This window comes from Aythya fuligula, chromosome Z (genome assembly GCF_009819795.1).
Source record: "Aythya fuligula isolate bAytFul2 chromosome Z, bAytFul2.pri, whole genome shotgun sequence".
NCBI classification, from domain to species: domain Eukaryota; kingdom Metazoa; phylum Chordata; class Aves; order Anseriformes; family Anatidae; genus Aythya; species Aythya fuligula.
The window spans coordinates 56,098,274-56,119,398 of NC_045593.1; the positions used below are offsets into that span (position 1 = coordinate 56,098,274).

At 43.6% G+C, this 21,125-nt stretch overlaps 1 protein-coding gene across 1 annotated transcript; it reads left to right on the top strand.

Annotated features, from left to right (window-relative positions):
* The first annotated feature begins 12,640 nt into the window (after window positions 1-12,640).
* NANS (N-acetylneuraminate synthase) lies at window positions 12,641-21,010 on the top strand. Its single transcript, XM_032206259.1, has 6 exons — window positions 12,641-12,822; window positions 13,017-13,232; window positions 17,367-17,466; window positions 17,708-17,862; window positions 18,865-19,131; window positions 20,604-21,010. The coding sequence occupies exons 1-6, from the start codon at window positions 12,691-12,693 to the stop codon at window positions 20,811-20,813; spliced, it is 1,080 nt and encodes a 359-aa protein (XP_032062150.1). The 5' UTR covers window positions 12,641-12,690; the 3' UTR covers window positions 20,814-21,010.
* The last annotated feature ends 115 nt before the right edge of the window (window positions 21,011-21,125 follow it).

Sequence of the window (21,125 nt, forward strand, 5' to 3'; positions counted from 1 at the left end):
CCGCAGCAATTAAAACATCAGCATGTTATCAGCACTCTTCTCATCCTAAGCCAAAGCATAGCACCCTACCAGCTACTAGGAGGAAAATTAACTCTGTCCTAACTGAAACCAGGACACATAGCGACCAGCTTTTCTTTTCCATAAAGCTTTGATCACTCAGCCTCCCATCCTCTAAAACACGTAACATATGGACTTTAGGACGGTCACCTCCACTACAACCGGTACAACATGGGGCAAAGGCTCCTTTTGGGGTAGGGTATTTTGCTGACTGTTCTATAGTAAGTATGCTAAAAGAGGCAAAAACAACAACTGAAAAAAAAATCTTAAAACTAGCAGCCCTTATCTTTGGAGTTTTTTATAGCCCTAATCATGTGCTTTGTGTCACTAGCCCCAAGCATGTGCACTGTCGAATCAGAAAGCAGTGTGTCCCAGAGACATGCTCAGGGCTGGAACATTTAGACCTCTGCTACTTCAGCACAGGAAATAACTGAAGGAGGAGCAGACAGTTGTGCTGAAGGAGGGAGAAAATATGCTGATGGCACATCTCCGGTTAGATTCAAAATCTTCACCAGATTGGGATGTGTGCTACTGGCTCACAGCCTTTCTCCTGTGACATTTTAGGGGAGAAAAAAAAAAAAAAAAAAAAAAAAAAGGATGCTTAACACCATCAGTTCCATATCCTCCAGTATGCCTCTCTCCTGCCTTTTTCTCATGCAGATCCCACATTTCCAGTCCATTTGTCTCGCCTCAGTCATCCCACTATGGAAAGGCTCTTCAGTTTCATGACTCAGTCCCTCAGCATTTCTCATGGAACCGCTCTCCTTCTATTCAGCCCCCAACTCCTGCACTAGTTACTCTGTCCCACACCCTTCAAAGCAGCTCCTTGGCCTCCTCAGCTCTTGGGCTTTTCCACATTCTTCCCAGCTTACTGACCCAGCATCAGGCAGTCCTACTCTCTTCTCTCACTGTTCCCTAATTTATCCTTTGATCTGTTTCTTTGCAGTTTCCACTTCTGTTACCCTTACCGGCTTCTAGTCACAGTTGTCTTGTGCACACTATCCCAGACAATCCCTCCAAATTCTTTATCGAGTCTCAGACTTCCTCTTCTTCGTACAGAATCCTAGAACCATAGAATGGTTTGGGTTGGAAAGGACTTTAACGATCACCTAATTCCAATCTCCTGCCTTGGGCAGGGACACCTCCCACACCTCCCACCAGCCCAGGTTGCCCAAAGCCCCATCCAGCCTGGCCTTGAACACCTCCAGGGATGGGGCATCCACAGCTTCTCTGGGCAGCCTGTGCCAGGGCCTCACTGCCCTCTGAGGGGAGAATTTCTTCCTAACATCTAATCTAAATTTACCCTCTTTCAGTTTAAAACCATTCCCATCTTGTCCTGTCATTGTCAGCCTGAGCAAAATGTCACTCTCCTTCTTTTTATAAGCCCCCTTTAAGTATTGACAAGCTGCAATAAAGTCACCCTGGAGCTTCCTCTTCTTCAGACTGAACAGCCCTTCCCTGGCTTACAGTCATTTAACATCTACAAAATGTTGTGACACTACACATCCATCATTACTGTACTGTGCTGAGCTGCTAGCACGTCTAGACTCATTCAAAATACACAGGCTTGCTTTCAAACTGGCAAGAGAAGAGTGCCCAGAGCAAAATGGAAATGCTCATAATCTTGGGTGGAGTCTGAAGTTTAGATGCTGTGCTGAAATTACAAAAAAAAAAAAAAAATCTACAGGGAATGAATTCTTGCTATCACCACGAGTAGGCGTACAGCCTGTGACTGTTGTCTGGTGGCCCAACAATAACCACGCTGCTGTTGCCAGTAAGAAACGTAATGCTAGCTTTGCAAGAGCTGGTGAACTCTTAGGCTTGTTGTTAGCTAGTGCGAATGTGCAGTGCAGACTGGAGGTCAGTGCCAGGTGTCTTTTGTTATGATACGGAGTTTAAGCGTGGGATAATTCCAAAGACCTTGAAAATGCACAGGTTGAAAACAGGCCACAAAACTGTAAACATCTCACTGATTCATCTCAGCTTCTGGTTACTGAAGAAGTACAGCCTTAAGAGCAGGGAAGACCACTTTAGACATAACAAAGAGGACAAAGAAGCAGTCACACAACAGGACAAGGCAGCTGATATGGCCAGAGGAAGTCAACACCCACCAGCATTGTGCAGCCTATAGTCCAAGGAGATGAGAACAAAAATTTACAGTCCACTGAGAAACTTAAGCAGTTTAGAATCTTGATATTGGAAAGAAATTGCTGTGGGCAAATGATCATCACACTGAACCATTGTGAAATTGTCTTCCTACAACCTGTCAAAGCTGCAAGCACACTGCCTGCTTCGAGAAACATTTTCAGAGGTCTTCTGTCATGCCAGCTGATCTCCAGGGCTCTGTAGAAGCCATTTCATGTCAGAATGCTCAAACTACATGCACTTGTTGTCTCAAGCTCTGTAATTCCTGAATAAAGCATAATGGCATAAAAAATCAATTTTACAAGTCACCATCTATCAGTGTGAGAATAATCACACTCTCGTTGGCCTTTAAAGTTTACTTCTCATTATGGTGCCAAAACAAATCCATAAAATCCTCAGTGTGAGGTGGCTCTCCCACCAAAATAAAAGTCAAAACTCCAACAGAACCAGGTTTTAGACATCACGCAGAGGTTCATGAAAAACAGTTTTGTAACTGGTGTTACCACACCCTTATCAAGGGTAAAAGAAATTGAAAAATTCCCAATATCTGACATCAGTAAGTAGGTCCTAGGCCTACCCATTTTGTACGAGTTTTACTGCCTGCACAAAAACGACAACATCAAAGCTTCTGGCAGCTTATAGGAGGTGGTAGTATAAAACTGCCCATAAAACTGCCCGAGTTGGAACAGTTCACTTACTGCTCCACAGTTTCTATACTTTCGTTATCTGTTTCCTGCTTTTGTGCTTTACATTAGAATTACAAATGTATAGCTGCATTTCCTTTTATCTCCTGTTCCACTGCTTTAATGCTAGATTTTTAAAACATAAAATAAACAAATAAATTTCAATTTCAATCCTTTGTCTTGTTAGACTCTGACAGGCAAAGCTGTATTCTGCCATAGTAAAATTACTTCAGAAGTTAATTATTTGTGTTCCAGAGGCATCTTTTTCCTGCTTCTTTACTAGGTGGTTGCAGAAGGAACTTGCCCCAAGGAGGAGGGGTGTGCCTGTTCCCTGGAGCTGCCGGTGAGCATTTGTGCAGGGAGCACTCGGAGCACCTACTGAATGCTGAGGAGAAATCTGGAGCTTTGGGCTGAGCGGCAAGACATATTGCTTACTTGTCGTAATGTCTTGTAAGCACACATTGCATGTTGGAGTGTAAACTGACATCCACTGCGACCTAGCACTTTAGAGGTTTGCTTCAGAAATTACTCCAATTATTACAATTAAAAAATATTTTCCTAATGAACTGCTCTTTCAATCTGCAAATTTTGTGGGGAACTTCATTATTCCCAGCGTTCATATGCATTCTGTGTTAATCCAACAATGCGTGTGAGGTGACTAGTTATAAATAACTGGCTAGTTATTTTTACAGCCTTTACGTTCAGTTTGTCCATGCTATGGTTTGCAACCCCCTCTAATTCCTCAAATGATATTGTGGCCCATTATTGGGTGTTTTAGTAATACCTGCAAGACACTTTTAAGTTTTTATTCTATATCTTGAAACTGTTCAGAAATATACAAAGTATGTACTACCCATTACACAAAATGTAAATATTTCCATAGGACAAAATGGGACTGTATTGCACTCAGATCTCTAGTGGCTCAGCACCCCTAAAAAAGCTGTGCCTGCATTTGTATCCACACCAACAGTGCTCAGTGTAACTGACTGGTAGAAAGGACTAGTACAGATTCAGCTATCAGGAAACTTTCCTGGCTATGAAACAGCCAGGAAATGGATATATGCGTGCCTGCTCTTTTCTGCTGTTTCTGCTGCCTGCTGTTTTCTTTAAGATGTGATATTGCTGAGCATCAGATAGTGACAAACTTGTCTTTTAACTCATTCTTTCTTACTCAGAGGTTAGTTTAAAAAAAAAATACATATTTGCTCTACAATACCTAAGCAGACAAAGCAAAAAATGGTATTTATTCAGCATCCCCTTCCCACTGCCGTTTGCAGGTCTCAGTGCATTCTAAAAAGCTGCATCCATTCCGTGTGTCACTTCAGCAGCAAGGTGTTGTATCATGTTAGCTCAGAGGCACCCCTGGTTTGAAGCCGAGGCCGCTTTGTAGGCTGGGCTTCATATCATATCATAGCAATGTGGTTATTGTGTTCAAGTCGTCACTGTTACTGCAGCCCTCAGAAGGACACCGTTCTCTGCACGGGAACAGACAGAGCAGCAAAAAGACTTACTACGCTTCTCTATCTACAGCAGTACAAAGGGCAGTATTGAAGCATGGGATGAGAAATTAGAGAGCCCTCTGGGGCAGAGGGACCATGCTGGGCCCGAGAGAGTTGTCATGGAAACAGAAAAGCAGCTAACTCTTAAAACAACCTGAGTTCACCTGTAAGCTCAGATTGCAAACAAAATTTGGACCTGGCTTCAGAAAACAAACAGAGGCAATGGGCTAGCCTCTTTCTAGGGCAGTCAGCCCCTGATATCAGGAAGAAATTGTCTTAGGCTGCAAGATAAATTTACAACAGTCAGGAGTAATGAGGGCCTGCAGCATCTACCCTAGCAGGTCCACTGGTTGAAATAAAGCTAGGGAACAAAGAAGAGAGGCTTGATTTTTTTGTTGTTGGTGGTGGTGGTTATGGGAGCTTCTTTCTCTGTGTTAATTAGTCTGTAAATGTAATAGGAGCAACTGGCCAACAGGAAAAGGCTTTTTTTTTTTTTTTTTTTTTTTTTTTTGCAAAGTTTGAAATTTAAATTGGGAAAAATGATTGGAATTACAAAATGAGACAAATAGTCAAGTTTGGTTCTTGGTACTAAATTTAAAGGATGCCTTTTTCTGCCTGCCTGAGGCAACTGAAAACCAGAAACTCTTTGCCTTTGAATGGGAAAATCCTAATACAGGACGGAAAACTCAGCTTACGTGGACAGTGTTACCACAGGGATTCAAGAATAGCCCCACCATATTCGGGAACTGTGATCTTGAAGTTTGAAAGACCCCTTCGGGAAAAGGGGACACTGTTGCAACATGCAAATGATAGCTACTGAAGAAGAAAAGGAATGTTTATAATGGACTATTAGTTTACTAATTTTTTTTTCGGCACTAATACTGTGAACCCAGGCTCTTTCCTCAGTAACAGAGTTTCCAGATCACCCATTCATGACTGCATCAAGACCATGGACACAGGATACTCCAGCTGACCAGACTTAAAGGAAACACCCCCAGAAGATGCGGATGATTGGTATATAGATGGCAGCAGCGTCATCCGCCAGGGATTTAACCTCACAGGATATGCAGTAGCAAACACCAGCCCAAAAGGTGGAAATCATTGCCTTGATAAGAGCTCTTGAGCTGGCAAACATTTGGGCAGATTTGAAACATGCCTTTGGTGTGGCGCATGCACATGGGGCAATTTGGAAAGAGAGGAGTTTTATCTTCCTCAATTAAACATGGAGAAGAGGCTGATAGCAGTTATTAGGGAAGAAGGAAAAAGGAGGCCCAGACAGGAGCAGCCCCGACTAGGCAAGGAGCAATGTACCCTGTGTAAGAAATTTGGGCATTGGAAAATGCCCAGAACATAAAAGAAATGGAAAAGGGAACCGGGGAAGGGAGGTAGTGGTTGCACATGCAAAAGATGACTGAAGAGAACCGGGGGAATCTACCCTAGCAGATCTGCTGGTTATAAAAATGAAGCTGGGGAAGGAGGGAAAAGAGGTGGAACTTATGGTGGATGCGGGGGCAACATACTCAGTTTTAAATAAAGCATTAGCATCAGTGAGGAATGATTACGTTGTAGTGAAGTGGGCAACTGGCCAATCTGAGAGATTTATTGGAAAGATTACAAGCAACCATTTCATTTAAAAATGGGGAGATTATTCTGGAGGTAAATGATCAAAGACATGTGAAAGTGTTGAGTTTGATATTGACAGCTTTTGGGACCAAAGAGGAAATTAGTCAGGAAATTCTAAGTCAAGTGTTTTCTGGAGTACGATCTTCTAATGTACCAGGAAAGGCGAAAAATGCACGTAAACAGTACCCCTTGAAAAAGGAAGATAGAGAAGGAATTAGCCTGGTAATTGATTAACATGCTTAACACCAGAGCTAACTTGGTTTACCATTTTAGACCTTAAGGATGCCTTGTTTTGCCTCCTTCTCCATGAAGCCAGCCAGAAAATCTTTGCATTTGATTGCAAAAGCCCTAAGAGTGGGCACAAAACACGGCTCACATGGACAAGGTTGTCTCAGGGCTTTAAGAACTCACCCACCTTGTTCGGAGAACAACTTGCAAAGGACTTGAAGACCTGGGAAGCCCCATCAGGAGAAGGAAGGCTGCTGTAGTATGTAGATGACCTCCTAATAGCCACCCAGACAGAAGAAGCATTTGTGGCCTGGACAGTAAGCCTCCTAAACTTTCTGGGACTACAGGGGTACAGGGTATCGAAGAAGCTCAGGTGGTAAAGCAGAAGGTGACCTACCTGGGTTATGAGGTTAGTGCTGGACAATGGACCTTGGGGCAAGAGCATAAAGAAGCGATATGTCAAATCCCGAAACCTGAGACAATAAAAGAACTGCGAACCTTTTCGGGAATGACGGAGTGGTGCAGATCTATAATTACGGATTGCTTGTAAAACTGCTGTATGCGCTCATTGCAAATGGGAACAGGGACCTCCAATGGACAAAGGAGGCCACACGAGCCTTTGACCAACTAAAAAGAAGGCTCTCGTGTCAGCCTTCTTATTTACATCTGGGACTTCCAGATGTAAATAAACCATTCTTCCTCTTCTCCCTTGAGAAATAGGGGATTGCCCTGGGAATACTAGCACAGGACCTGGGCCCATATGGAAGGGCAGTTGCTTATTTTTCTAAGCAGCTGGATGCTGCCGCCAAGGGATGGCCAGGATACCTCAGAGATACCTGCTTGGAGACCACTGAGGCTACCTGCTCCAGCCATCCAGATCTGAAGGACACTCCTTTTGACGAGGTGGAAATATGGGAGCAGCTACGTCATCAGCGGAAAACGACATGCTGGGTATGCAGTTACCACTTGCAAAGACGTAATAGAATCTGGAAAATAAACATCTATACAGACTGAATAACGAGATTATTGGAAGCACGTTAAAGGAAGAACATTGGAAAACACATTGGGGAATAGACGCTTTGTATAACTATCTAATTGGAAAAATTGTTGCCAGGATCTTACATGCTACCATCACTCAAATAACTTAACAATGTGATCTTTGTCTCCAGACTAAACCCCAAACCAAAACTGGGTCAAACTGGAAAAGGCCATGGGCCTGGGCAACAGTGGCAAATTGACTTTTCTGAACTTCCAAGAAAAGCGGGGTGTTGATATTTACTGGTGTTAACACATACCTTTTCAGGACAGCCAGAGGCTTTCCCCACTACCACTACCAAAGCCTGAGAGGTAACTAAGTCTCTTGTAGAGAAAACTTCGAGACCACAGTGCGAAGGACTATACCGGGTGCTCCTTACTACCTTCACCACAATTAAGACCAAGGAACAGAGTGCCTGGATTCACCATTCTCGAGTAAAGAAAGCTCCAGAAGCCCCCTGGAAAGTAACACTGGGTGACGGTGAATTGAAACTAAAGCTCAGTCGAGCAAAATGAGGACGTTACGGTCAAGAGTATTTAGTAATATAATTCGCAGAAAGTTTAGTTAACAGAATTGTTTTATTTTTGTGGCTTATAGTCATAATTGTAATTCAAGAATTGGAAGTTGCCTCTATGATAGTAGAGAATGGTGAGTGGCCTTGGTCCAAAGCCGTAACAACGGAGGATAAGAGCATTAATGGAAAGTTAGCAATTATGGTTATGTGGTGAACAAATTGTGACCATTTATATACATTAACAGAATGGCAAAAATTAGGAGAAGAATGAAAACACCAAAGAACCATAGGGGATGAAATTAAAATAGGGTGCCAAATGATTAACAGCCCCTACAGTCATCCTTATTGGCATTGGGAACTAGCCAATGGCAAGTTTCAAAGGTATTGCGCCAAGATGGGAAAAGGCTGAAGACCAAGACCACAAATTAATAATAGATGCTCTCACAATTCATATGCAAAGAGTAAAACAAGATGCAAATCACAACTGGTGGGATGCACTCTTTGGATGGTCGCCAATTGCAACTGGGATTCTGAACACATTGTGTCACCCAGTTATTGTTTTATTGATATTAGCTGGTATAAGTTTAATATTGTCTTTTGTAATACTTGTTTGGAATTGGAAATTTTTACAACGAATGGTGATGTTAGCTTCCTCGATGAAAGTACATGGCAAGGCATTGAGGGATACATATCATAGAGATTGGGAAGAATTTTTGTATTAAGTAAAAGAATTTACTAGATTTTAGGTTTACTACATTTTCCAGAAAGGGGGGACTGAACCATGGGATTAGAAATTAGAGAGCAATTGATTAAGAGTGAATTTGAGCAACACTCACTGCTTAATATGTGCTATATTTGTGATGTACTGTGCCTGTGCTGTGCTTAGACCTCCAGGTAACAGGAGCCCCCGGGACCCTGAGAACCAGATGAAACCAGCCTTATGGTTCGGACTGTGACCAAGGGCTCAGAGATAAGAAGGACTCTTCATAAAAGGACAAGACAAAGAATTAATAAAGAAAATTGATAGCCAAGGAGCAACTGAGTCTGCGTGAAGACAAGAGGTCAGCTAGCGGTGATGAGGAAGAGTCATCAACCTTCACCCCCACCACCCCCAAAGACCACCACCAGAATACACTGCACAAGCACAGATGGGAGGAGTTTATGGAAATGACTCCTTGGAACTAATTTTAATATGAAGCGGGGACAGATTATGAATATGTATAGGCATATTGGGAAACTTCATGCAAATGAAGCTCTTTACTGCATATAACCAAGGCAAGTTGCCATGTCAGGCACGCACGACTTTGGTGGGATTACCCCCTGTGCTGCCCAGCACTGACTAAACATACTGACTGTACAATCTGACTGATTGTGGAGTCCGTTTTCCACGAGTCAGAATCTGGTATGTGTGGGTACAGCCTCGGAGACAAAATTCAGCTTCACCCTGAAAAAAAAAAAACAAACAAAAACCACGTACCACAAAATCATAATAAATGCAATTACCAATTTTCAGTTCCATTAAAACTTCGCAGACAGGCCCACAACATCAGAAATACGTCTGACATCTGCCACAAGGTGTTTTTGGAGTCTCAGAGGCAGCCTTTGTCAGAACGCAGTAGTATGTGTAAATTATTTCTCCAGCGCCTCCATATGGCCTAGTTGAGGCACAGATTCAGGAGTGCTGAGAAAGTTGGCCAAATCCCTGAAAAAGTTGTTCGTTGGAGTTTACCAAAACACAAGGCTATGATACAGATACTCAAGACCTTGGAGATAGCAAACCTCACCTTGGCTTATTTGGTCAATACATATAACTCTGCTAAATTAATCACAGAATCGCAGAATTTCTAGGTTGGAAGAGACCTCAAGATCATCGAGTCCAACCTCTGACCTAACACTAACAGTCCTCCACATTTGTATGGAGAATGTCTTCAGCCACAAAGTGCCTGAAGACCACGGTCCAATCCCTTTGGATTCAACGAGCCTGGGTCCCCTCCCGGCCACCCACTGAAATGCCTTGGCTGTAGGCACCACCTGGTGCCAGAGCCCTTCCATGAAAGCCATCCTTCTCTTGTCCACAAAGGTATTTTTAAGGAGAAAAATGTTTCCTTTTTCCATGCCTCTATCAGTTTTCTAACCCATTCACTTACTATAGTGGTGATGGACTTTTCTTTTCTTAAATCTCTTGAGATTTCTGATATGTTTTTTCTCTCCTTTTTTTTTTTTTTATTTTTTTTTTGCATTTGTGTTAGATGGATGCAAATAAACACATTCTATACTTCTCTAGTGTTACCACAGTAAATCTAGATATTAAAAACCAAGCTGTGTGGCCTATCAAAGTGCCACAGTTTAAGTTTTGCTGGCATAGTAGGTTTCCTAACAAAATTAATACACTGCCATCACTTGGAATACAAGGGGAAAGCAAGACCATCCTCAGTTTAAAAGTGTGGAAACACATCCTCAAGTCAAAATCATTCACCTTTCCAAAATACTCATAAACACACCCCAAAACTGCAAACTTCTTTCCTACTTTCTTAGAGTAGGATTTATTTATTTATTTATTTATAACAACACCAGGACTGTGTTTTCCATCACCAGTACACAGAAACCTTGCTGGTATTCTGACTGCCTCACTTCCAAGTTTAACCCTGCCATGACCACCAGCAATTCACTGGTGTGGCCTCCTTTCCATGTCAGGAGCCTCATACTTCCAGCAAAATCTGCAGGTGTTCTTTGGCTGTACGAGGGTTAATGATCAGGGTCAACAGAAACGACCTGCAAGGACTCTTCTATCTTGGAGTGATTTTGATTGTTTAAGTGAACTGACACAACCAGTGGTTTGAGCTCCTTAGGTAACACAGACTGCAGCTTCCAACAGTGATAATTCCCCATCATCTGTGCATCTCCATTATATCCAGATACATATCCATTTATCCTAAAAAAAAAAAAAAATTTTTTTACTGTTGTTGTTTTCTCTATTCCACCAACACCAAGCTTTGCAGCTCTCCAGCAGCTTGTGTCAGGTAGCCACAAACCACCTGACCCATCCTTAATTCACCACCTTGTCCTGGTTTCAGTTAGAACAGAATTAATTTTCTTCCTAGTAGCTGGTGGAATGCTGTGTTTTGGCTTAGGATGAGAAGAGTGCTGATAACACCCCGATGTTTTCATTGTTGCAGAGCAGTGCTTATACCAAGCCAAGGACATCTCAGCTTCTTGCTCTGTCCTGCCAACAGGCAGGCTGGGGGTGCAGTAAGAGCTGGGAGGGGACAGACTCAGGACAGGTGACCCAAACTAGCCAAAGGGGTATTCCATACCGTATGGGGTCATGCTGAGCAATATATAGGGGTGGCTAGCCAGGGGAGGGGGCCGGACTGCTCGGGGTTAGGCTGGGCATCGGTCAGCGGGTGGTGAGCAATTGCATTGTGCATCACTTGTTTGTACATATTATTATTAGTAGTACTATTATCATCATTGTATTATTATTATTGTTATTATTATTTTCCTGTCTTATTAAACTGTCTTTATCTCAACTCATGGGCTTCACTTTCCATTTCTCTCCCCCATCCCAGAGAGGCAGGGGGTAGGGTGAGCGAACGGCTGCGTGCTGTTTAGCTGCCGGCCGGGTTAAACCACGACACACCTGAACATTGCCTTTTAGCTATCAGAGAGGAGATACCTAAATTAGGGAAGTACAGCAATAATCTCGACAGGATCATTAATAACAACCTTCCAAATGTTTGTGGAAGAAGAGCTGTGGGATAAATGATTTTATATAGCTGGCTCCATGAAATGTGGCTGCTCTTTCATCATCATCTCTCATGGGTGCCAGAAGTGCCATTCCTGATGTTCCTGAGTGTTTAAAAATGCCAAGTGAAACTGAATGTCCAAGAGCTTTTGTTTTGTTTTTTACAGGTCCTTTTTTTTTTTTTTTTTTTTTTTTTTCTCCAAAGTGTGAAAGAGATAGAAGACAGAAAGTCTTCTTCCATATGCCCTGGAGGAATGATAGGAATGTGGCACAGCTAACCACGTGAAAATCTCTGAACACAGGAAGTATAACTTTCCTCTTTTTTTTTTTTTTTTTTTTCCTCATAACTGTTAATTCATCATTTTTATCCAAAGATACACATTTGTATATAAGAAAAATGCTCTGTGACTAATGTAAGTGAACAAGCATTTAGATGTTTTTCCAGCCTTGCCAGGTTCAGTCAAAAGAAAATCAGAGGCAGGCAGAAATGGGAGCTACTGATCATTTTCTTCAGAGATCACTAAGATCTCTGGGTGGATCCTGTCCACGCAGCATAGCCTGGTTGGGTTCAGTTCCTGGTTCACACACTTCACTTCACAACTGATAGTTCTGCTTTTGTTTTCCTTGGAGTTAACACGCAGTTGCCCAACACGGCCTTAAACCACTACATGAAATAAATGCCAACAAAGTGCTCATTGATATATTCCGTTAGCGTAGCCGATATATACCCTGCTTCCTTTTGCACAGAAACCTGCTCCTCAGGCTTAACCATCAACTTCTCTCCCCTCCTGCAGGGTGCATTACAACGCCCATTACCCTTCAGGCTCTGGAAGCAGCTACCTGCTGCCTTGAGCAACGCCTCCCGGCTGGCTTGCAGGCAGCTCACGACAAAAATAAATAAATAAATAAATAATTTAGAGTGCAGAGAGGGGATTAGCGTGCAGCACTGGCAAACATTTCCCCCAAAACCCGCCGCTCGGGCCCTCCCCCGGGCTGGCGGTGCCGCCTCATGGCGGCGGCCGCTCCCTCAGCGCCCCCTGCCGGCAGCGCCGCCATTACCGGGGCGGGGCGGCGCAGCCGCGGTCTCCGTGTCGGTCTGTCCGTCTGTCCCTCTGTCCGTCGGTCTGGTGTGTCCGTCGGTCTGTCTGTCCGCCGCCAGCATGCCGCGGGAGTTCGAGCTGTGCCCCGGGCGGCGGGTGGGCGGCGAGCAGCCCTGCTTCATCATCGCCGAGATCGGGCAGAACCACCAGGGCGACCTGGACATCGCCCGCCGCATGATCCGCATGGCCAAGGTGCGCCCGGCCAGCGGCTCGGGGGGGCGGTCAGCGGGGTGGCTGAGGAATGGTTTATTTTTGTATTTTTTATTTTTTGCTGCTGTTTTTACAGGCATTTTGAAATGGAGGGGTGCGGGGGGGGGGGGGGGGTGCCTTTGTCACTCTGGTGGTGCTGGCGCCGAGCGTGCACCGCCTTCCTTCTCTTTCTGTAGGAGTGCGGAGCAGACTGCGCTAAGTTCCAGAAGAGCGAGCTGGAGCACAAGTTCAACAAGAAAGCCCTGGAGAGGCCATACACCTCCAAGCACTCCTGGGGAAAGACCTACGGGGAGCACAAGCGGCACTTGGAGTTCAGCCATGACCAGTACAGAGAGCTCAAGAAATACGCCGAGGAAATTGGGATTTTCTTCACGGCGTCTGGCATGGACGAGGTACGTAAGCCATAGGGGACTGACAGGGAGAATCCAGCTAGCCTGCCTGCAGTCTGTTACTCATGTGCTATATGAGTATACGAGTCTGTTACTCATGTGCTATAGCTCTGACATAAAGAAGATACCACGTATGTCTGGACGTTGAGCTTGTAAATGAGGAAACTGGAGGAAAGGTGCTTCTGTCAGTTCCCTTGTGCATCTATTCTGATTGACCAGACAGCTGAATATCTTGGAAGATCTGACATTTATGCTGAAGGGCGTATGCACAGTACACTATATTAGAGAGTAGGCCTCAGCTGGGCTCCCTAAACAATCGAGACTTTGAGAGTGTAGATCAAAAGGGCGATCTGAATGATGCTTAGCGTTGTCTGCAGTATCAGCTCCAACACTTCAAACTCTCCTGTGCTTTTGAACTAGGTTCTGTTCTTAATACCTATTATTTCTCTCTCTTATTTTTTTTCTTTCTTTCTGCTTACTAAGTTCATATTTCTAAGGAGCAGAAATGCATTTCTTTTTCTTTTACTAATCAAGGGGGAGAGGGTCTCCACCTTGCTCCATTATTTCTGAAATGTTTACTTACTTTGTAAGTGGGCTTTGGGACAGTCAGCCACCAGCCTGGAAACTCCATGAAGCTCATCTGTTGCTGTTCCCCCTTGAAAGTGGTTGAAGTCTTTAACTCTTGCACGTTGCCTACCTCAAAACAATGTTAATTGCAGTATTAATAAGTGCAGTGTACAGCTGAAATGTGTAAACTGGAAAGTCCAGGTAACAGTTAAACCTCAGCAGAGATTGCAGATTATGTATTGTTCTAGTTTTCTTTGTGGCCTAGAAAATAAGAGAGAAACAAACTGAACGAGAGCTTCCAGAAGCAAGCCAGCCACTCTTGTGTAAGGCAGGCACACGGTCATCACTGTCACTCTGCATGTAGCCTTATCCAGGATGGGACAAGGATGGGATTTATCTAGTGTTCTCAGGTGGTCTGTCCAGTGCTTTAAGTGCCTTACTTTCCCTACCCTACCATCAGAGATAATTCCTGATGTATCAGCTTAATCTCCTTTCTTATGATTCTTCATCTGACATAAAAGTTCATACTTTCATTCTCCTATCTCCTGTTTATTCAGACACCATTATTACATTTCCCTTTTTTCTTCTTGTTGATATTTTTCTTGACTAAGCGGTTTCAAATCCTTGAAGTTTCTTATGTTGTCTTTTCTAGTCCTCTACCCATTCCCGCTGTTTCTGTTAAGTCTGTCCTGTGGACCAAAATCCTTGAATTGCTGTGCCCCAGCTGAGAGTGCAGCTGCCAAACACTGTAACACCATCAAAAACTACTTCAGACATCTGATAGACAAGCCGGTGTTTTGCATGTATGGCAATAGCCCAGTGCCATGGGCTCTGAAGTAGATCAGGGAACAGAGGGTGTTGTGATATTTATTTTATTGGTGCCTTCATGTCTAAGGACCAGCTGAATAACAACACCTACTCCATCTTTTCCTTTAGGAAAAGAACAACTACACCCAGTAGCCTCTGAGTTCTGTACCTGAGATCTTAAACACCTGCGTGTCTTTGGGATGAAAAATCATGCCCTTTCTTTTCCTCCTTCTACAGGCTGTAGTGAAATGCAGAACATCTTTCGTATGCAGCAGATAATATCACTTTCCACCTCTAAGATCTCTCGTTATCTCAAGGTGCTGTGCTTCTCTGAGCCTGTGGCCTCATCAGGTAGTTAACACTACTGACACCTACTTGGGCATCCTCTTTTGAACAGCAGTTACTTTATACAGCTGCTGACACTTCTGGTAGTATTTGTGCTAGCCCTCTTCAGACTTAATCCAGACTTTGCACCGATTGAGGTAGTAAGTCCTTGGGAACATTAGCTTCTGTGAATTGAGCATAACCTCTGGAACTGCAGGTAAGTTGAAGAGGTTAAGTTGTGTGTTTAATCGTATGAGGAAGTTCTGCGAAGCAATGTGTGACGTAAATACAAAGACTCTAGGTAACTCCTTTATCTGCTCTGCTCCAGTGTGTACTGGAGACGGAACAGGATCCTGTTGAACCACTCTCTTTTATGTTGTCCCTGCTATTTGAAGTTACACAGGATCACAGACTGGCTGGTTGGGGCTGGAAGGGGACCTCTGGGGGTCATCTGCTCCAACCCTGGTGCTCAGGCTGGTCCTGTTCCGTGAATCTCCTACGAGAAAGCTGCCAAATTCCGTGAGATAGTCACCTTATGAAGAGTGGCATTAGATATTGGGCCCATATGTCATACTTCATTTTGTGCAGTCTCTTCTGATTAGATCGGTGGCTTCTTAATATGTCTTCATGCACAATGCATCTTAGTGAATAAACCATATTAAAGAGGCATTACGCATCCTAGACACAAGCAATTGAATCTGCATCATAGTGATTATAGAAAAATTAGACTGAAGAAGGTGCGAATCTGTTTTGAACATTACTTTTGTCTTTCTCTGGCACTAAGTTAATTTTGCTGCAACAAGGAATGAGGCAAAAAAATTAAAAGTGTGTGGGGAGAGATTGAAAGGGGGTCAAAGTTAGGTAACTACTTCATTGTTTCACCCAAATGTGAATGAAGAATTTTAATGTCACTTGTGATAGGTTTGGGATTTTTGTTTTCATTAAATATACTTATTTTCAAAAGGTTACTTACTGATGCAATGCTAATTTTAATGAAACATCCAATAATTCCTGAATTATCTCAAATATAGCACACACATTTTTAGAAGGAGGCAGAGTGTAATTAAGATTTGAATTAATTGTCTCCCTGTCTTTTCTTTGGCACATCTTAGATTTATTTTTGGATATCGCTCATAGAAGAAAATCCATTGTGGCTTCCTTTGATTTGCAAACATGATTTTTCCATGCCTGTGGGTTACTTGTTCTTTGGAAGGGAAGCATTAACTTTTTCTACAAATAGTGACGTGGCAAGTAGCTAGATGTAGAAGTTTACGTGTGGTGGGAACTGAGGGGGATCAGCCATTGCAAACAGGTTACACAGGCAAAGCTGGTGACAGGTTTCGTCTAAGAGTCGAAAGGCCGCAGAATACTTGTATGACTCTTCAATGTCAGAGCTGTGCAGGAAAGCTACCTGTAGATTTAAGTGCTGCAGACGTGAGGCAGGAAAACTGCCTCTGTGCCTGCAGCACATTCACTCTTCAGGGGGCTAACGCCCATCTACAGGTAGTTATTCTTCCTGGTAGTGGTAATAAAATCAAGCAAGAGTGCCATGGCCCACAGAGTTAGAGGAGCAGGGGAGCACGCCTGTACGAAGCTGCTGTACCTAGAGCAGGCTTGACCAGCTGTGACCGGGTGACCAAAGAGACTGCCTTGAGACAGGGAACCTAATAAAAAACCTGTGCAAAATCTGTGTAAAAGCAGTGTAAAAGAAGGAACCTCGGTAATATTTGATCTGGAGGGAAGTCAGAAACTAGTATCCTCAGAATAGTAAATGTTATTCAGGAGTTGGACGTGTAAATCCATTGAGATCTAGCCTTGCCAAAAGTTAGTACTGTTTGATGAGACTTGCATGAACTGAACTGAGCAGACTGAAGTACCTGATGCATCCCTTGCTCCTTAGCTTGTTCCAGTAAGCCCCTTTTCCAAAGTCTCACTTTGAATAAAATTAGTCCTTTCCCCAGGGTAACAAATGTTGATATTCTTACTATTTGCCTTCTGATTATATCAAGAGCATTTTGATAACAGTCTCAGAAAGTCAGGCTCAATGTTTATATGCATGCCACAAGGCATCTGACAAATCCTGCCACACTATCTATGCTCTACCTTAAAATCTAGTCCTTTGATGGGCTCAGAGTTTCTGAAATGTTAACCTGCAGACCAACCTCCTGAAGCAAAATGGTGTTATCTGCTTTTGATTTATTTGACCTTTTGTGTTTTGTTTTGTTTTTTTTTTGTACCTGATACCATTGATTCGTGAGAAGTATAGTTCGTGGGGCTGTGTATATATGTGCCCTTTTTACTTAAGCTTTGGCTTTACTGTTTTGTAGGGTTGGGTTGCTTTTATTTGTTTGTTTGGTTTACTACAGCATGGTAGTTCTTGTCTGTTCTTGACCCAGCTGAAGTGGTGTGTTGAAGAGCAGTGATTTCTTTTTCTTGCAGATGGCTGTGGAGTTTCTACATGAACTGGATGTTCCATTTTTCAAAGTAGGATCAGGAGATACAAACAATTTTCCGTATTTGGAAAAGACTGCAAAGAAAGGTAAGCATTTTCTTTCAAGCAGTCTTGGTAAACATCACTTTGTCTCAGTAGCTCAATTATTACATAATTCTTCCACTTGATTTTAGAAAAAACTCTTAGGAAGAAAAAAGATTCACCCACCTTCTTTTTCCAGTTCAATTGAATTCATTCACTGCAAGAATTTCAAATAAGCTTTTGTAGCTTTCTTATGGACCTCACCTTGAGATCTGGGGCAAACCTTTTTTTTTTTTTTAATGGCTAGGACGCCCAATGGTGATTTCCAGTGGGATGCAGTCAATGAACACCATGCACCAGGTTTATCAGATTGTGAAGCCCATCAATCCAAACTTCTGCTTCCTGCAATGCACCAGTGCCTACCCACTTCAGCCAGAGGATGTCAATCTCCGTGTTATATCGGTCAGTGAGTAACAGAGTGCCACGGGTAGGGTACCAGAGAAGAGCTATGTATTTCTATTGCGTTATATTTCCAGATCTTGGGCAAGCTGGAATTCACTTCTGAGACGTCAGAAGAGTGTCATGTTCCTCTAATTCATGCAAACATTGAAGTGAATTTATTAATTGGATCCTCTTTTAGCAGAACTCAGCTTTGAAGAATATGATAAGGTATATTACTGTTGGGGCATTTGCAATTAAACAGAGGGACACGGGAGGTTGAAGTGTCACCCCGTGCTTTGCGGTGGAAAGAAAAGTGACACAGACAGTTACCTCCAAGAAGGTGCATGTAATTGAGAACATGATCCTAAACAGGGGTCAAGACCAGAAACTTTCATTGAAAAGGCTTCATGTGAATATGAGAGCTGCAAAGGAAATAGATTATAGTTGCCTTTGCTGAAAATATTACTTGGGTATGCTTGATGCTAATGCAAGAAGAGGTTCCCAAATTGGCCGGTGTTCAAACATTTGCCTACCTTTAGTTTCAGTAGAACTGGGCATGACTGCATTTAATTGCCTGTAAGACTGGATAACTCCCCTGTGTGCTGCAGAAAGGATTGCTTCAGAGTTGAAATATGGGGAGGTGCAGAATCTGCTTTGGATACAAGTTAAGTAGTCCATTGGGTTCTTGGATGAAAATAAAGCACTACTTTATCAGTGTAATTTACAGTGGTGTAGGCTTTGAAGACCTTGAAGAGTACAACTAAATTAAAAAGAAAAGTGTAAGAAATTGAAGAATAGAACATATGTCTTTCATTGTCAGCATTGACAAGTTCCCAATGAACTTGTTAAAACAAGATGTTTGGTAATGCATGACTTGTTCAAAAAAAAATCATTTTGGGCATAACCAAGCACTTCTGTGGCGCAGTAACTGTCCATGTTTTCATTGCAGTTATCATTGTTAAACTTGCTCCATCTCTGAAATTGCTGCCTTGATAATTCAGACCAACTCTGTCTTGATTCCAGGCATATCAGTCAGCTTTTCCTGATATCCCCATTGGATACTCAGGGCATGAAACTGGCATCGCCATTTCAGTGGCAGCTGTAGCTATGGGTGCAAAAGTAGTGGAACGCCACGTGACTCTTGACAAAACGTGGAAAGGAAGTGACCACCAAGCATCCCTGGAGCCAAATGAACTGGCTGAGTTAGTGAAAGCCATCCGTACCGTGGAAAAAGCAATGGGTTCTCCAATTAAACAACTCCTGCCTTGTGAAATGGCTTGCAATGAAAAGGTAACTTGTGCTTTTGCTTCACATCAGCTGAAAGTCTTTGAGACTGACAGCTCTATATTCATGTAGTGGCTTTAGCCAGCTGGACACTTGAGCTCCACCACAGCCGGTCTCTCACTCCCTCTCCTCAAAGGAAGAGGAGAAAATACGATGGAAAGGGCCCAGAGGTTGAGATAAGGACAGGGAGATCACTCACCAATTATCATCACAGGCAAAACAGACTCAGCATAGGAAGATTAATGTAATTTGCAGCCTATCACGAGCAGACTAGCACAGTGAGAAACTAAAAGCAAACTAAAAACTGCTCCAGCACGGGTCCCCCACGGGTGGGCAGCAGCTCCCCCCAGGCCCCCTGCTCCTGTGTGGGCTCCTCTCCACGGGCTGCAGCTCCAGCCCGGGGCCTGCTCCTGCGGGGGCTCTCCATGGGCCGCAGCCTCCTCCAGGCCACATCCACCTGCTCCACCGGGGGCTCCTCCACCCATGGGGGGGCTGCAGCGTGGAGATCTGCTCCACGTGGGACCCATGGGCTGCAGGGGGACAGCCTGCTCCACCAGGGGCCTCTCCCTGCACAGCCCGCAGGGGAACTGCTGCTGCCTGCCTGCAGCACCTCCTGCCCTCCTGCGGCACTCACCTGGCGGCTGCAGGGCTGGTCCTCATTCATTTCTCATTCCTTTCTCCCAGCTGCTGTTGCCTGGCATTTTTTTTCCCTTTTGTTATATCTTCTCTCCCAGAGGCCCACCCAGCATCACTCCCTGGCTCAGCTCTGGCCAGCAGCAGGTCCTTTTTGGAGGCAGCTGGAGCTGGCTCTGCTCTGACATGGGGCAGCTGCCGGGCTCTGCTCACAGAGGCCACCCCTGCAGCCCCCACGCTACCAAATTCTTGCCACATAAAACCAATACAGAAAAACAGCCCGATAATATGCACGTTATACTTAGGTTTATATTCTCAATATCTCAGTTATTGCAGTAGTGTTTCTGCCTCTGCACTCTAAATTTTCTGCTGCTGGGTAGCAGCATGCGCATTGATGATGTGTAGCACACTGTAACGTCTTTGTAGACCTATTGTTTCCTATGAAGTGCTATTTCTTAACTATTTTTACCAAAGCATAATGCTGGCAATTTTGAATATAGTGCAGTTGTATGCATACCATCCATTGAGGAGCTAAGCTGCTTTTGCACTAAGCTAGAATACTTGTCAGTCTAATGAGATTCTCTCTGTTCTATTTCTGGGTTATTCCAGTGAGACATTGTCTGATTTCAGAATGGGTTTAAATCTTCCTGACAGCCTTGTCAGAGTGAAGGCCTCCATGCTAACTCAAACTTAATTTGGACTAAGAAGTAATCAATGGGGGTGGGAGAGGGGGCAGTCCACACAATCTCTTCCCAAGTAACTGCAGGGTTTTTTTTTCACCTCTTTTGGTATTCTGTGTCTAGGAATGTATTTGACTCAAACTTTCTTTTTATTCTCCCTTGTAGCTGGGGAAGTCTGTTGTGGCGAAGGTGACAATTCCTGAAGGCACCATACTAACCCTTGATATGCTGACAGTGAAGGTGGGAGAGCCTAAGGGATTTCCTCCAGAAGCCATCTTCGATCTGGTGGGCCAGAAGGTTAAAAGGCATATTGAAGAAGATGAAACCATCACTGAGCAGGCGGTAGAAAATCATGTCAAGAAAGTAAAGTGCTAAACCAAAGTACTCTGTTACGCATTTCATGACGTAGGACTGCCCTACTGCACAACATATTTAAGTATAGCAGCATGGTAGATTAGAAGAAAGGATCCAAGCAGATTATAATTTTCCAGATCCAGTAGCAGGAAGTTTTTTCAGCAAGGGGATATAAATTATGAAAAGCAATTTTTAGAAACTGTGTATCAGTGCGTGTAGAAAATACCATACTCCTTTTCCATTCCACTTTACCTAGATTATTTTGGAGTTTTGCCAAATCAGAGACCAAGGTCTGCTTCTTTCCAGTTTGCCTTTTCTGGTAAGAATACACTA

Coding starts and splice junctions, on each gene's coding strand:
- NANS (XM_032206259.1), top strand. CDS start 12,691: ATGCCGCGGGAGTTCGAGCTGTGCCCCGGGCGGCGGGTGGGCGGCGAG. Junction 12,823..13,016: donor GCATGATCCGCATGGCCAAG/GTGCGCCCGGCC, acceptor CTCTTTCTGTAG/GAGTGCGGAGCAGACTGCGC. Junction 17,863..18,864: donor TCAATCTCCGTGTTATATCG/GTCAGTGAGTAA, acceptor TCTTGATTCCAG/GCATATCAGTCAGCTTTTCC.